Here is a 17,527-nt window from a genome sequence, read left to right as displayed (position 1 = left end):
GGCATCCCTGTCTTGAGATCAAGCAATTCATTAAATATGCCCTCCATATATTTTCCTTTACAACAGCTTCAAAACGTATATATTATTTATTTTTTTATTTTTATTTTAATTCCATTTATATCCCGCCCTTCTCCGAAGACTCAGGGCGGCTTACAAGCTTAGCAGTAGCCTTCATTCTATGTATATGCCTGCTTATTAGGGCTTTCATACACCCACCAAGCGGCATTATTACAAAGTCAGCTTAATTGCCCCCAACAATCTGGGTCCTCATTTTACCTACCTCGGAAGGATGGAAGCCTGAGTCAACCTTGAGCCTGGTGGGATGCGAACCTGCACTAATTGTAGGCAGCTGGTGTTACTTAAGGAGGCATTAGCCCACTGCTCCACCAAGGCTCCATTGATTGATATTGATTCCTTACGTTTGATTTTTCGTTTCCCCAAAATTTTCTGAAATTAGGAATTGAACATTTTGTATCCAATCTTCTGCGAAAGATACTGTATAGGGTTTCCTGCTTGAGCAGGGAGTTAGACTAGAAGACCTCCAAGGTCCCTTCCAACTATGTTATTCTGTTATTCTGTTAAAAGGTAAAGGCAAAGGTTCCCCCGCACATGCGTGCTAGTCGTTTCCGACTCTAGGGGCTGGTGCTCATCTCCGTTTCAAAGCCGAAGAGCCAGCGCTTGTCCGAGGACGTCTCCGTGGTCATGTGGCCAGCATGACTAGACGCCAAAGACGCACGGAACGCTGTTACCTTCCCACCGTAGTGGTCCCTATTTTTCTACTTGCATTTTTACATGCTTTCGAACTGCTAGGTTACACCTGCATAAAATAAACACCCCTACTCTGTGTCTATAATTCTTTGAATTTAAAAGTTGTCTGTACCATAAATGTCAAGATAAATATTCAAAGACTTTTATTAAGGTAAGTAAACCTTTGACCAATGTATGAGACTTCTATTTATTACCAAACATATGAATACATGGTAAAGAATTTTTTTAAAAAAACTCTATTTCAGAAAGTGGGCAAATAAAAGATGGTTTTTGTGTACAGTCTAGGAATGGTAGTTCTTGATATCTTCATCCAGTGTAAGCTTTGGTTTGTTATATAGTTCTGAATAGAATTTTAAAAATTTAAAATTTATATCCTGTGAAATTTGTATATATTTCATCTCTTTTAATTGGAATCATTGTCCTATCTTTCTTTTTCTTTAAACAATTAGCCAAAACCTTACCAGGTCTTTCCCTGTTCTCCCATTATCTCTGTTGAAAACATGTTAACATGAATTCTGTTTGCTGTGATATGGCAAGGTGCCATGGCAATGGGGAAAAAGTCGTGATATGTCGCGCAACGTCACGTGACGTCGCAAGTTTGACATGCCTGACTCTAAGCAATATAGGAACCTCTAATTCTGTTTTCCACTCATCTCTTTAACATCTGCATATCAAATTGATTTATTGATAACAAATACCTGAAGGAACAAATATGCTTCAAAAATGTGTTTGGTTCACCGCAGGTGTTTCAGAAACTGAAAATGCTGCTGGTCCAAATAATGTTGTTAACCAATGTTTTAGCTATGAATATTGCAACTGAGTTGCATCTGATAGGCTATGTTTATCTGTTAACAGTGTATGTTAAAAAATTATATTCATGGTCTATTACTGACTCCAGAATCAATATCCCTGCTTCCATCCAATGTTTCCATATTGTCATCTTTTTTCCAATCCAACATTAAAAATTATGAAAAAAGGCAGTAATATGGAAACACTGGATGAAAGCAGGGATATTGATTCAGCATACGAATTTAGGACTTATCATAGTCAATTTAGCATAGGAAAAAAGATTGAATCCATTTTTATTAGACATTACATTTCATAGCTTTATAACTGATATTCTAATAATCTGTAGCTCCGATTTTGAAAAACGGAACCCTCCTTTGTTAATTGGTGATTGCTTTTTCTGTAAAGCTATTCTTGGAATCAAAGAACCCCATTAAAATATATGAAGTACTGTATATTTTCTGGAAAAAAATCCAGATATTTGAACAGGAATTGTTCTCAGAATATAAATTAATCTGGGAATAATAGTTATCTTGAGAGCACTCATCTTTCCTCAAAGGGTGAGGTTTAATGACTCCCATCTATCCATATCTGAAGAAACCTTTTACTATATTCAGGGCTTTTTTTGTCATAGAACGCTCAGAACAGAGTTCCGGCACCTTTTTTGGATGGAACCTTGTAGGGTAGGCAAGGCAGGTTGTATGACATGTGTGAGTTCCGGCACCTTTTTCTTTTACAAAAAAAGCATTGGCTATATTCAGTGGTGGGATTTCGCCGGTTCGCACCACTTCGGCAGAACCAGTAGCTAATTTTTTGTTGCCCAGGCCCAGAATGGATTTCTGGAAGCGGCATCCACACAGAGAACCAGCTGTTCACATATTTGAATCCCACCACTGACTATATTACCTGTTACTAATTGTGTTATATCTTTCAGTAAACACATACCTAAACATTTAACAAATTTGGTACAAGTATGAAATTAAAATTCCTTAAATGGGTAACCAAATTTCCATCTATTTGCATCAGTTCTGATTTAGATCAGTTAATAGAATATCCTACTGTTTTACTAAAAGCATCTATTATTTGCCACAATACAGAAATTATAGAGTGAGGTTTAGAAATAAACACAAGAATGTCATTTGCAAATAAAAGCAGTTATGTTATTCTATACATAACTATATATCCTATATAAGTTATTCTCTATATAACTATATATAAAATATTTTGATGGGGTTCTTCGATTCTGAGAATACCAGGAGCTATAGATCACCAAATTTACTTATTATCAAGGAGTGTTGGAAGGAGAGAGAGAGAGAGAGAGAGAGAGAGAGGGAGGGAGAGAGATGCATGTTTGCATTAGATAAATATATATAGAATTGTAATTGTACAATTATAAAAGTATAGACATATTCTATATTTTAAATTTTTAATATTTTTCTTCACTTAATTTAAACTGCTTAAGTATTTTTATAATGCATACATCTTTCTGTTTTGTTCCCTTTTTCTGTTATTTTAAAAGTAATAAAAATTATTTAAAAAAGGAAAAGGGAGTAGATAGATTAGGAGGCAATAAGGGAACACTGCTGAGCCTCAGTCCAGTAATTACTGAAGCACAGACTGATTGTTATAATAATTTGATCAAGAATTCATAATTCTGCCCATCAAATCTTTTGGGGGACAGCCATCTTGATCGGATGGTAATTGAAAGGATAGGATGCTCTTTCCATTCTCTTCTGAAGGAATCCCCAAGCTAGTATCTTCAAGTTAACAGTCTATTATGGAGAAGGCATTTCTAGTGGATTGTCAGAAATCACAGTAACCATACTGTCCCCTATCGCTGACTCTTAGGCTCCCAAATAAAGAGAGAGAGAAATAATGAGAACTGATTTGACCCTCAGATATTTAGATATTCATCCTTCATCCATCTAGATGCCCTCCTCACTCCCTCCCCCAGTATACACATTAATGAGATTTAGGGAGCAGCCCAACTCCATTAGACTCTAGGCAGCTTACAATATTAAAAGCCAGTAAAGCTATAAAAACCCAGAACATGCATGTCCAAAAAAGATCCTCAATCAAATTAGTAAGGATGAGATAATATTGGGACCAGAGAGAGCAATTCTGTTATTGAAACTCATCCAAACAGAGGCCCAAGGCATTCTCTCCATAAGCCAAACAATACCAAACTGATATTAGTCCTTTCTCTAAGGACTATTTCCACCTGCCATTTGCCTCAGTAAAACCTATACAGAATATATCAATGATTTACAGCTATATACCGGTAATATTGTTTTTTTTCCTACTATTCTTAATAGCATCAAACTTGCTACCTCAGGTCGTCACATCACTACAATTCATGAAAGGTTTGCTTCTGACTCCACTTCCATGGGGGAAAATACCATCAGATGTAGCAAGACCTGCAATAGGATTTTCCTTTTTACTGCATATGTTTAAGTATTAGAAGAAAAAGATCTATTGATTTGTAATTTCTCCTGTACACATGTGTATTCTGTGAATGGGCTTTACAACTGGGGACACTAAATTGGATTCCAACTGGAGGTTTCAATGAAGTTAAACGTAGGGTTGGATTCTAGGTCCAAATCCTAAATCCACAAAAACTATTACATGGTGTTAGATTAATTAGGAGAAAGTGTCTGGTAGGACAGGGATAAAGGTAAAGGTAAAAGGTAAAGTTTCCCCCGCACATGCATGCTAGTCGTTTCCGACTCTAGGGGCCGGTGGCTCATCTCCGTTTCAAAGCCGAAGAGCCAGCGCTTGTCCGAGGACGTCTCCGTGGTCATGTGGCCGGCATGACTAGACGCCAAAGGCGCACGGAACGCTGTTACCTTCCCACCGTAGTGGTCCCTATTTTTCTACTTGCATTTTTACGTGCTTTCGAACTGCTAGGTTGGCAGAAGCTGGGACGAGTAACAGGCACTCACTCTGCTACACGGCACTCGGGATTCGACCTGCCAAACTGCCGACCTTCTGATCGACAAGCTCAGCGTCCTAACCCACTGAGCCACCGCGTCCCTTAGGACAGGGATGGAGCTAGTAATTTCTGGAGCTAACAGAGATGATCATATAAACACCTATCTGTCCCTGGGGCCTCAGAGTGGACTCAGATGATCAAAGAGCAAAATAGTCAGTCTTGTCGCTCTTCCCTATGAGTTTATTGGAGAATTTTGGAAGCAAACCATTCACAAAAACGTTTGATTAAGATTTGCTTTACAAAAAGAAAGATGACAGATGAAAAATATTCAAGCGTTTGCTACAGTAAACAAAAGTTAACAGATAAAAGAGAGAGAACTAGGTCAGAATAATTTATCTTAATAAAGAAAAGCAATCATATTCAAGAGATTGTGCTGTTCTGTCTGCTAATTTTTTTCAGACATCTTGAAATGTTCAGGTGGGCTTTACTGGAGGCAGAACATTTTATTAATGCATTAATAATGAGCTATTGATAAAATTATTCTTTTTGCTCTAGACATGTTTTTTACCCTTTGTAATATGTGCCCTTTTCTTGGCCATGTCTACTTTTAAAATGTAGACATTTGTCTCCAATGTGGCCCTTCATCCACAAAAGACTATCTACCATTACCCTATTAATTTAGGAAGGCTAAAACTATTTCACACTATATCACACCTTGAGACCCAGCATGAAATTTTGCTTTCTTTACTCAGAACTTCAGAAGACTGAAATAGAACAAGCTCATCATTCGATTCTTACCTTCTTTACAAATGTGATAATGTTTGCAGTCACATTATGATGACTTTTCAATTCATTCATAGTAGGAAGACTGGTATCTTTGCCACTCATTCTATTGTCACAGAGACAATGTTAAAAATGCAATACACATTAATGCAAAAAACCCCCACAACCAATTATCATTAAATCTTTTCTGGAACATACCACATCAGACTGTTTCTACTTTGTGGCAATAAAGGGCTTGGATATGACACAGCAAGCTAAAAGCTGGATGAATGAATACAACTCTCATACAATATGTAATTTTGAATTGCCTTGTTGAATATCATAAATGAATTTATTTATTTATTTGGCCACCCACCTTACCATAAGGTAACTCTGGGTGGCTTACACACATAAAAATAGATCTAAATTAACTGAATAAATCTAACCAAATATTAAAATCTAAGGACATGTGGGGAAGGTGGGGGTGGAATGGGGGGAGGTGGGAATCTGTTGTTAGTCAATCAACCACCTCCACTGGGGCCCCAAGCTGACTGGCAGAGCCACGTCTTTAGGCCCTTATGCAAAGATAGGAGGGTTGGGGCAAGATGTTCCAGAGGGCAGGAGCAACAGCACAGAACGCCCTCCTCCTGGACCCCATCAGCTGGAATAATTGGGCTGACGGGACCCGTAGCATGCCTCCTCTGCCGGCATGAGTGGTACAGGCCAACCCCAGTCGGTTGAGATGGTCCCTCAAGTAACCTGGACCCATGCCATGAAGGGCTTTAAAGGTGATTGCCAACACCTCGAATTGCACCCAGAAGCAGACCAGTAACCAATGTAGCTCACTGGGCTGTGATGCTACAGGGGCCATTCTTGGGGTCCCCAAAACTGCCCACACCACTGCACTCTGCACCAGCTGTAGCTTCCAAATGCTCTTCAAGGGTAGCCCCATGTAGAGCGCATTACAGTAGTCCATCCATGAGATGACTAGGGACTGAACGACTGAGCGCAGGGAGTCCTGATCCAGGAAAGGCTGCAACTGGCGCACAGCACAAATCACCTAACAATACAGGGAAAGCTAATCAACAGCAAAGTGTAGACACTCGCATTTTTATGGAAGTAAAGATAGGCTAGTCACTCACATCACAAACAAGGAATCACAATTTAAAAACTTTTCAACTAAATGAATCCATCTTCTGAACAGGTCATATCTTTCTCTCAGTTACCAACTCAAGATAAAAGTCAAAAATAGACCGAAAAGATATTGAGAAAATACAGTACTTTGGGTAAAGGTAACTGAGGCGTGGAGTCTTGAACTCCTTCAGTGTAGGAGTCCTGATAGAAACAAAGGGATTCCTCTCAAACTGTTCTATTTATGTTTGAAGTTTCTGACCCAGGACTTGGCATAGCTATCAAAATGGATCTGGCCAAACCTGCAGTTGTACAGTCAGGGAAAAAACAATGCTGTCCAGAGTCGTAAAGACTGCGGAGAGAATAATTGGGTGTACTCTTCCTACTTTAGATCAAATCTATGCCTCCAGGTGTTATAAGAAAGCTGTGGAGATTGTGCAGGATTGCACGCACCCCGGAAATGATCTCTTTCAGCTTCTGCCTTCTAGAAGGAGGTATAGGGTCATAAAGACCAGGACCAGCCGCTTGAGAAATAGTTTTTATCCAAAAGCGGTTTTGGCTTTGAATGCAGCAGAATGCAGTTTCTGAGAGAACTTCTGTATTTAGTTTTTAGAGTGTTAGAGTGTTTTTAGGGGTTAAATGTGTATATGTGGGGTGGGTGGTATATTGATATGTATTTTGTTGTTTTTGTTGGGTTTTGTGGGGTTAATGTGGATTTTTCAATTTCGTTGTTCTGTATGGGACAATGACAATAAAGATTATCATATCGTATCGACCAGGGCTCAGCATCCTGAAACAGTGAAAGAGCCACTCAGAACCAGTTCCCTCACAAAAGGAAAAACTGGGAGCCGCAAAAAATGCGTGCACATGCGTGTACATGCGCGCATGTGCAGAACAGGGTTTGACTGAAGAGTGGACACAAGGCGAGATATACACCTACCCAGCATATTTAAATTGATTGGTTGAACTTTTTTAGTCCCACATTTATTTTTTTTGGACTGCACATGGCAGAGGACTGGGAGCCGCAGGAGACAGCTGAAAGAGCCGCATGCGGCTCCGGAGCGCGGGTTGCAGACCTGTGGTATAGACAAATATGTAGATCAAACCAGGATTATGAGCAGCTGTATTAAAAGTGGGAAACAGAAGGCACTGGCTTATTGATCAGGCAAATCGGTAAGTCGGATTCCAGAAACAAAATGTTTCATGAGTAGTGCCATTCAATGCTACATGCATCATGATTCTCCTCAGTGTCAAAGAGTTCTGTGTACACCACTTATGGTATCTCTCCATATTGTCCCAGCCTAAAGCCATTAATGCAGTAAAAGTGCTACACTCAATTTGCCAGCAAATTTGGAAAACTCAACAGTGGCCACAGGATTGGAAAAGATCAGTTTACATTCCAATTCCTAAGAAAGGCAGTGCCAAAGAATGTTCAAACTATCGCACCATTGCACTCATTTCTCATGCTAGTAAAGTCATGCTTAAAATCCTACAAGCTAGACTTCAGCAGTATGTGGATCGAGAACTACCAGAAGTGCAGGCAGGATTTCGAAGAGGCAGAGGAACTAGAGATCAAATTGAGAAACCTATATGCGGGTCAAGAAGCAACAGTGAGAACTGGACACGGAACCACTGATTGGTTCAAAATTGGGAAAGGAGTCCGGCAAGGCTGTATACTGTCGCCCTGCCTATTTAACTTATATGCAGAGCACATCATGAGAAAGGCAGGGCTAGATGAATCAAAAGTTGGAATTAAGATTGCCGGAAGAAATATCAACAACCTAAGATACGCAGATGATACCACTCTAATGGCAGAAAGTGAAGAAGAACTAAAGAGCCTCTTGTTGCAGGTGAAGAAGGAGAGTGCAAAACTTGGGTTGAAACTTAACATTAAGAAAACCAAGATCATGGCATCTGGCCCTCTCAATTCCTGGCAAATAGATGGGGAAGAAATGGAGGTAGTGACAGATTTTATTTTCCTGGGCTCCAAGATCACTGCAGATGGGGACTGTAGCCAAGAAATTAAAAGACGCTTGCTCCTGGGGAGGAAAGCCATGGCAAATCTAGACAGCACACTAAAAAGCAGAGACATCACCCTGTCAACAAAAGTGCGTATAGTCAAGGCTATGGTCTTTCCAGTTGCAATGTATGGTAGTGAAAGTTGGACCATAAGAAAGGCTGAGCGCCAAAGAATTGAGGCCTTTGAACTGTGGTGCTGGAGAAGACTCCTGCGAGTCCCTTGGACTGCAAGGCGATCAAACCGGTCAGTCCTAGAGGAGATCAATCCTGACTGCTCTTTAGAAGGCCAGATCCTGAAGCTAAAACTCAAGTACTTTGGCCACCTAATGAGAAGGAAGGACTCCCTGGAGAAGAGCCTAATGCTGGGGAAGATCGAGGGCAATAGAAGAAGGGGACGACAGAGAATGAGGTGGCTGGATGGAGTCACTGAAGCAGTAGGCGTGAGCTTAAATGGACTCCAGAAGATGGTAGAGGACAGGAAGGCCTGGAGGAATGTTGTCCATAGGGTCGCGATGGGTCGGACACGACTTCGCAGCTAACAACAACAAAAGCCATTAAAATCTTGATTTAAGACATCAAACTCCTGACAAGGAGGATAATAATTGATGACATCACCACAAATCACCGAGTGAGACTGAAAGCCCAAGCAGTTTGATTGTAAGTCAATTCAAGTGGTGCCAAGGTTCATTTTCTAGGCTGTTTTCATAGTTGCTTTTTATATGCTGATTTTAATTTTGTTTTCTGTTTCATAACAGTACTTCATCGTTACATAAATGCTAATGTGGACATTCAAGAGCAAGAACAAACGCTCTGCAAACCTATCTTTTATGACAAAATGAAAATACATAAACTAATAAGGATAGTTGAGATAAGCAAACAATAATTGCCTATTAGTTACAAATTAAATTCTTATAATTCCCTCCGTGACTCAAAAGTAACACATTTCACAAAAAAGCTCATTAGTTCCTATTGCATTTCAAAGCTGATTTTAATTTAGATAAAGGATCAGAACACACTGTGCATGCATGTCTATAATTTATTCTGCTATATGGATTAGTTTTTCGATAAGCAGATCAGGATGAAAGAGATGTGTGGCTATTCATTTACGTTTGCATTGGAAGAGAAAGGATCACAATTGGCAGACATTGGCTAAAAAGGCTGAGTGATCCCTGGCATGCCATCTGCAGAAAGAGTAAGAACAAAATCCTAGATAGCAGCTCTAAGTCAATCAGTCAATCAATCAACCAATTAATTGTTCCAATTTATTTTAACCAAAGATCAGAAACAAAGTAACATTTGCATCCCAGTAACATAAAAAGAGCCCATCTGAGTACTTTATTCAAAGCTGCAAATTAACATAGATCACACTGAGATGAGTGGACCAACTATTTTCTATTTTTAAACTTCTTTATTCTTCAAGCACATTTTAGACATTTGTTACTTAATATGTCACACTAAGGCCAATTGATTCTTTTTTATTAATTTTGTCTTGAAAGGTTATCTTTCTACTAAATGTAAACCATATAATGGATCCCTTCTTGTTTTGTTGTTGTTGTTGTTAGCTGCGAAGTCGTGTCCGACCCATCGCGACCCTATGGACAACGTTCCTCCAGGCCTTCCTGTCCTCTACCATCTTCTGGAGTCCATTTAAGCTCACGCCTACTGCTTCAGTGACTCCATCCAGCCACCTCATTCTCTGTCGTCCCCTTCTTCTATTGCCCTCAATCTTTCCCAGCATTAGGCTCTTCTCCAGTGAGTCCTTCCTTCTCATTAGGTGGCCAAAGTATTTGAGTTTTAGCTTCAGGATCTGGCCTTCTAAAGAGCAGTCTTGTTTTGAATATAGTATTAATTTTTTATTGTCTCGCATCTTAAATTAATAAGCTTAATCATCACAAAGTCTAATGATTTCATAAAGAAGCAGCCACTTTAATTTCTTGTGCCCAGGAAGTATTTTGTGATTGCTGAACTGAAATAAGCATAAATAAGCCGACTAATAAATATTATGCAATCCTGCAAAGAGAATTTTCAGGTACTATGATTTTTTTTTTTGAATTTATTGTATTAAAATAGTTATTGACAAACCACACTGCTTGTTGATTTCTAAGATTTTTTTTCCTGAATCATTAACTTAAAAATGCCCAAGAGGTAAGGCCCTGATCCATGTTCAAAAGAGGGGAGTACTGACATGGTAACATTCTGCTGCAGGATGTCTCTATTCAGGCCTGCAACACTCCGTTGAGACTTCAAGGAAGCCAGGCCTTGAAAAAGCTGGGTAACTTGGCTGAGAGCAGAGTTCGTCTACAGCCCAGGATATCAGGAGGAATGTGGTTGTCAAAAAAAGTCAAGTTGGTGTCTATGTGATCAAAGCCCTGTTCCTTTTTATGTATGTTACTCATGTACCACCATCACCATTACTACCCCTGAACACCCCAATTTCCTGAAGTTTGCCTATTGTAGAGGGGAAAACTACAAAACATAAACTTTGACTGGTGTGACAGCTTATCATTTTGGTTGGATATTATCATTTGATCATCACAGGATTGCCTACTTGACCTAAAGTTAACCAATTTTAAGAATCCATTCATAAATCACTATTAAAAACTTGGATTGTTAATTATGGTTTGTCACACGGATGTTCAGAGAGGATTTGGCATTTTTGTTCACCTATCAAGTGCTTCCAAAGGACCTGAGATAGGCAGATGTGGAATTTTGATGGTCTTAAAAGGTATCTTCACAGGATGTCAGTTGTTCCAAGCAAAGTTGTTCATGGTGAATTTGTCAATGCTGATGGTGTTTAAGTGGTGCTCTAGTTGTTTTGGAATTGCACCCAAGATGCCAATTATTATTGGTACTACCTTTGCTTTTGCCACAGTTGTTCTATTTTCATTTATATGACTTCTTCTGCTGTCTCCAAGTACTACCATGTCCACTACCATGTCCACTATCCAGACATTTTGTTTTTCTTATCAATAATTGTTAAGTCTGGGGTGTTATGTAGCAGGTACCTCTCTGTTAATTATTATTATTATTATCATCATCTATTAAATTTATATGCTGGCCATCTCTCGATAAGGTGACCCTTACAGATCATAAGATTATCACATTAATAGATAAGAAATTCACTGAATATAATAGAAATGTTGCAGAAAATGGAGATAGCTTGGTGTCTCCATTTTCAGCAACAGTTCCAATAGCTGGTTACCTGAGGAAACAATGGGCTACTAAGTAGTTGTTGTGGTGGGGAACATGGAACAATATTGGATTTTATAGAACTCTATTGCCTTTCTTTCATTTTGCTGTCTAAGCTTCTTGGCTCTTGTGTGTGAATCAAGCTGAAAGCAACTAGTAATCAGCAATTTGACCTTTACCACCAGTCCAGGCACTTGGAGGACACTGAGCTGGATCTTTGTTTATTGAGGGGGGTGAGGAGAGACACAGAGAGAAAGTATGTTCAAATAAGGAATTAATTTACTATTTTTTCCAGGAAATGAGAGAAAAGACATATGATACAAAGTTCAATATTCTGTCTGGAATTCAACCCTGAAACTTTGAATTATCCTCATAGCCAGAATACAGTAGATACTAGTTCAATTCAAGTGGGCAGATCAGCTTTTTAAACTTGCAGTATTGGCTTTTTTGTGGTATCCTATGAATCAGAGCTTTGATGGGAACAATTATTTCAGTTTTAGGTGTTCACTTTTCCTACTGAAAACTAGAACTTTTAATCATTTTAAGGCACTTAAGCTATGAGTAGGCAATATTAATTTGACCTGTTGCTGTTTCATCTCTTTTGAAGTAGCCAACATAATATGCATGTAGGCAAAGAATAACTCACACAGAAAGCATGCAAAATTACTGCTCCATGCCGCCGATCTTCATTCGAAAAGATGTCATCAGGGAATTCAAGGAGAGCTGAGAAGGAAAAAGAAAATAAAATCAAACATTGAAACAGCTGAATTATAGTAAAGATATATTAATTAAACAAGCAAAGTGGTTTTTTAGACGGGCAATCTTTGTATGTTCCTATATTATGGAAACTGTCCTACAGTGCATATTATTACCAAGCTACTTCATGTTACATCTTAGTGTAAATATGTAGAATGAAATTTGATGTTATAGTAACCAGGCTTAAAAGAACTATTAAATTCTTAAAACAATAAAATTATACTTCTAATACTGGGCATAATTTAGAAGCACATTTTAAAACTTTTGATTAAAATGAGACAATACAAACTCGAGAGTTTTATCATCTCTACAGTTCAGATTCGTTGCTGATTTTAGCAGTTTGGAGCAATTCTCAAATAGGTGGATTTACTTATTTTAAAATCTGTGCTAACAGATAGAGGATATGTTAACTGGAAAACAGTAATGGCATCTGTAAAGTGAACGGGGCTAAATTTATTATTTTCTCATTTTCACTGCATACAGTACTAATTGTGGGGAAAAGAATAAAGTAGAATACTTCATTGGCCAAGTGTAAAGACACACAAGGAATTTGTCTCTGGTGCAAAAGTTCTCAGTGTACATGCAAAGCAACAGAGTAATAATAATCATAGTGATGATGCCAATAAAGGGGGGCGGGTAATAAAGAAGATTGTAAGGATAATAATAATACTACAGCAATACAACATGGGTAAATATACTTAGACATAAGACAATACTGTGAGAATTAGGAGTTCAGCAGAGGGAAAAAATGTTCCTGTGTCTTGTTGTTTTGGCATGCAATACCCTATAATGGTGCCCTGAGGAAAAGAGTTGAAACAGTTTATGTCCAGGATTTGAGCGGTTTGTAGATATTTTCTCAGCCCTCTTTCTGACCCGCGCAATATATAGGTCTTCTATCGAAGGCAAGCCAGTTGGAATTGTTTTTTCTGCAGTCTTACTCTCTCTGCTGGAGTCTGTACCTGTCCTGTTTGGTTTCTATACCAGTTACTGAAATATAAATGACAGACGCAATAATTCCTCTGTAGAACTGTATCAACGGCTCCAGGGGCAGTCTGAACTTCCTGAGTTGATGCAAGAAGAAACATTTTTTGTTGTGTTTTTTTAATGATGGTTCTAATGTTAAGTGTCCATTTCAAGCCTTGGGAGATTATAGAACCCAAAAGCTCACAGGATTCTAGAATAGAAGGACTCCTCTTAAATACGTTGTCATCTACAGTTTTAAGCATGTTTGGCTCCAGATTGTTCTGACTGCATCACAGGCCAGTTGTTCAACCTCTTGTTTATATGCAGACTCATCACTGTCTAGAATTAGACCAATGACTGTTGTATCATCTACAAACTTCAGTACTTTAACAGAGGAATCCCTAGAGATGCAGTCATTGGAGATGCAGTCATCTCTGTTTATGATAGGAAACACCATGTGATGTATGTTTCTTATTAATGGTACATTTGCTGCTGGACTACTATGTTTAGATAGTGATTAAGATTTTAAAAATATGAGGAAAAACATGCCTGCTTAAAGGAAAAGCCAACTGAATCAGTTCACACAATGGCAAACTCGTTGTTTATTTGGAAACCAATAGATAAAATTTGAGCCCAATCATATTGGAGCGCTATGGTTGCTCAGCAACTAACATTCATAGTCATTTTGTCAGCAGGAATGCAAGCTAATGAAGCTCCCAGTCTGAATTGGTCACTAGAAGGCATTCTGCACCTTTGATAGCTTAAATATGAAGACTCCGGTCAACTTCTTCTTTTCTCCAGCGGCATCTATTGCTGAAAAATGTGTAGTTTCTATTAAATTTTCCCTTCAAAGCAAAAACATCTAAGTGCGTGCCATAGAAATAAATTGATCAGGGAATCAAGGCTTTTGAAATATTTTTGTGTCATTTTCCAGTTTCTTACTTTTAGACAAAGCTTTCCTCTCTCAAACAGCAAGCAGAGAACCTTCCAAAGTGGTGCGTGGATATGCATATTGGAGAGGAAGCAGAGGTCCTTTTGATCCCAGGATAATAGTCTTTGATCACAAGGGATGTTTTGATCCAGAACTAGCCATCTTTTAACTCAGAAACAAACACAGAAAAAGCACTTTGCTACATAGGGTCCAAAAACAGAGGCAACATTCACTGTTTCCAACAGTGAACACGAACAGTTCTCTAGATTAGATTACAAGGCAAACATAAATATCTCTTCTCAGCATCTCAGAAATAAACTCATCCTGGTGATATTTAGGTATTTTCACTTTAACAACAAATTCAAATGCAAAATTCTGACAGATATGGTAGAAAAACAGGTCTGTTAAGTAAGAAAGAGCATATTGGGAAAAGACTTGAAGATTGCTTCCAGTCTGTACGCCACCAATGGCCCTCTGACTCATTTTCCATAGCCCACATATGCTTGATATGTTCACACTATCTCCAACGTTACGCATGAGCCTGCTCTCTTACCCTCAGTACTTTTTTCACAGCCTTCCATCCAAGAAAGTTTGAGGTTTTTCATGGGAATGGGTGGATACGTGAACAGAAGTTGTGAATACTGGGCAGGTAGGCAGGCAGGCAAGTAGGCAGGAGGAAAGGAGGAAGGAAGGCAAGCAGGCAGGCAGAGAGGCATCATATCACTAGTGCCACTTTATAAAACCCTAGTAAGACCATGCCTGGAATACTGCAACCAATTTTGGTCACCATATTACAAAAAAGATGTTGAGACCTCGGGAAAAATTCAGAGAAGAGCAAGTAAGATGATCAAAGGCCTGGAGACTCAAATCCATGAAGAACGGCTGCAGGACTTGGGTTTGGCTAGTCTAAAGAAAAGAAGAAATAGGGGAGACATGATAGCAGTGTTCCAATATTTGAGGGGCTGTCACAAAAAAGAGAGGGTCAAATTATTCTCCAAAGCACTTGAAGGCAGGACAAGAAACAATGGTTGGAAACTGACCAAAGAGAGAAACAACCTGGAATTAAGGAGAAAGTTCCTAACAGTGAGGACAATTAACCAGTAGGACAGCTTGCCTTCAGAAATCGTGGGCGCTCCATCACTGGAAGTCTTTAAGAAGAGACTAGACAGTCACTTGTCTGAGATGGTATAGGTCAGGGGTTGGCAACCTCGGCTCTTTTATGACTCGTGGACTTCAACTCCCAGAATTCCTGAGCCAGCTATGCTGGCTCAGGAATTCTGGGAGTTGAAGTCCATGAGTCATAAAAGAGCCGAGGTTGCCGACCCCTGGTATAGGTTCTCCTGCTTGAGCGGGGAGGCTGGACTCAAAGACCTCCAAGGTCCCTTCCAGCTCTATTTTATTCTAATATATTCTAACTTTTTTTCCTCTCCCTGGATCTGTCTTTCTCCATACACAGTGAAATGAAGCCACTATTAGGTTACTTGGGTTGCAACATAACCACAGTGCTGGGTTACTTGTGGTGTGTTCCCAAGTGTGGTAAATATGAGTTGCAAGATTGCATGGCTCTCTTCGAATTCTCTATCGCCTCCTCCTTGGTGAAGGAGAGTGGGGAGATTGAGCAACAAGTTCCACTTTTGGGTTCCTCCCTGTACAGATGTCATAACTGAGATTTGGGAGGGGATAAAGCTATCATGTGAAAGAGTCCTATTCTTCCCAAAGGAAAGGGGAGAAAAACCCAAGCAAACAGTAAGAAACTTGCAGCACCATCCTAAAATGCCTTCCCAGACTGAGGGAGAAGCAGCCTGGAAGCTTCTACTAGTGAAAGGACCGCGATGTAGCTCAGGTGCTTTTTGGGGGTAGAGAGTTTTGCTCTAGTGGTTAAGGTACCAGCAGGAGACCATGAGTTCAAGCCTCATCTTGTCCATGAAAGCAGCTGGCTGATTTTGAGCCAGGTTCTTTCTCAGCCCAACCCACCTGACAGGGTTGTTGTTGTGAGGAAAATGGGAGGAGGGGAAAGGTGTATTGGAGATGTTTGGCACCTTATGTTATTTGTAACAGGTTACAAATAAACAAATAAATAAATCCTGCAAGGCAATTGCTGGAAAGAGCTTCATTGGGGCTAAGGAGGCAGAAGCAATGAGCTACAACAACCTTCTCAAATTGGGGGAAAAGGCGGGAAGCACTTTTGCCTCCAGCAGTAAAAGGCATAGAGATTTGATTGGAGGCAGGAATTAGTGTGCTTTCCTGTCAACATTTTAATGTAGGGCAGGTCAAGAAACAGGCACAGCAGTGATTTCAAAAATGCCATTTATTGTAATAATCTAGACCAGGGCTTTTTTCCTCATAGAACGCTCAGAACGGAGTTCCGGCACCTTTTTTGGATGGAACCTTGTAGGTAGGCAAGGTGGGTTGTATGACATGTGTGAGTTCTGGCACCTTTTTCTTTTACAAAAAAGCACTGATCTAGACTAACAGAATCTTGAAAGTCTGTCCAAATTTCTTTGTCCCATATCAAGGTGGGATTACTTAGTATTTCTTTCTCACCCTTCTTTCTTTCTCAATCCTGTGTAATTTTTTTCTGCCGGTCCCCTCTTACTGCTCACTCTTTCACTCTTACTGCTCACTCTGCTCACTCCATCCCCAAGACAGCACTAAATCTGCTTATACTTTCTTGGAAACAGCTTCCCTTGGGATGATGGTTGATCTGCAGCAGACAGCTTTGGTTTTCTAACAGTGCTGAGCTAAAATGCCCCATATCCTTTTCCTTTTCCTAGACTGGCTGGGGTTGATGGAACTGCAATTTAGCAACCTCTGTACAGCTTCAGATTATAGATTAGAATATTAATTTTTATTTATTTTTATTTTTATTACATTTATATCCCGCCCTTCTCCGAAGACTCAGGGCGGCTTACAAGCTTAGCAGTAGCCTTCATTCTATGTATATGCCTGCTTGTTAGGGCTTTCACACACACCCCAAGCGGCATTATTACAAAGTCAGCTTAATTGCCCCCAACAATCTGGGTCCTCATTTTACCTACCTGGGAAGGATGGAAGGCTGAGTCAACCTTGAGCCTGGTGGGATGCGAACCTGCACTAATTGCAGGCAGCTGGTGTTACTTAAGGAGGCATCAGCCCACTGCTCCACCAAGGCTCTTCATCATATAATGATGAAAATGATTTTTGTAGTTACGTATAAAACATATTCAGTATTACATTGAAGTAGTCTTCATGCTGCCCCTCTTACAGTTTGAGTTTAAGTTTCCTGCCCCAATTTGAGCCAGACAAACAAG

The 17,527-nt window shown here is 39.6% G+C and overlaps 1 protein-coding gene across 2 annotated transcripts in view; it reads right to left on the bottom strand.

The window, feature by feature from the left end:
- SLC24A3 (solute carrier family 24 member 3) overlaps nucleotides 1-17,527 on the bottom strand; it is a 197,260-nt gene that overhangs the window by 65,840 nt on the left and 113,893 nt on the right. For both annotated transcript variants that reach the window (XM_083358336.1, XM_083358337.1), the window contains exon 3: nucleotides 12,234-12,310. In XM_083358336.1, coding sequence (XP_083214462.1) covers nucleotides 12,234-12,310 — 77 coding nt within the window. The remainder of the gene's footprint in view (nucleotides 1-12,233; nucleotides 12,311-17,527) is intronic.

This window comes from Vipera ursinii, assembly GCF_947247035.1.
Source record: "Vipera ursinii genome assembly, chromosome: 3".
NCBI lineage: Eukaryota > Metazoa > Chordata > Lepidosauria > Squamata > Viperidae > Vipera > Vipera ursinii.
Note: the sequence above shows the minus strand (reverse complement) of the source record. Positions and strands in the feature narration are given on the sequence as shown.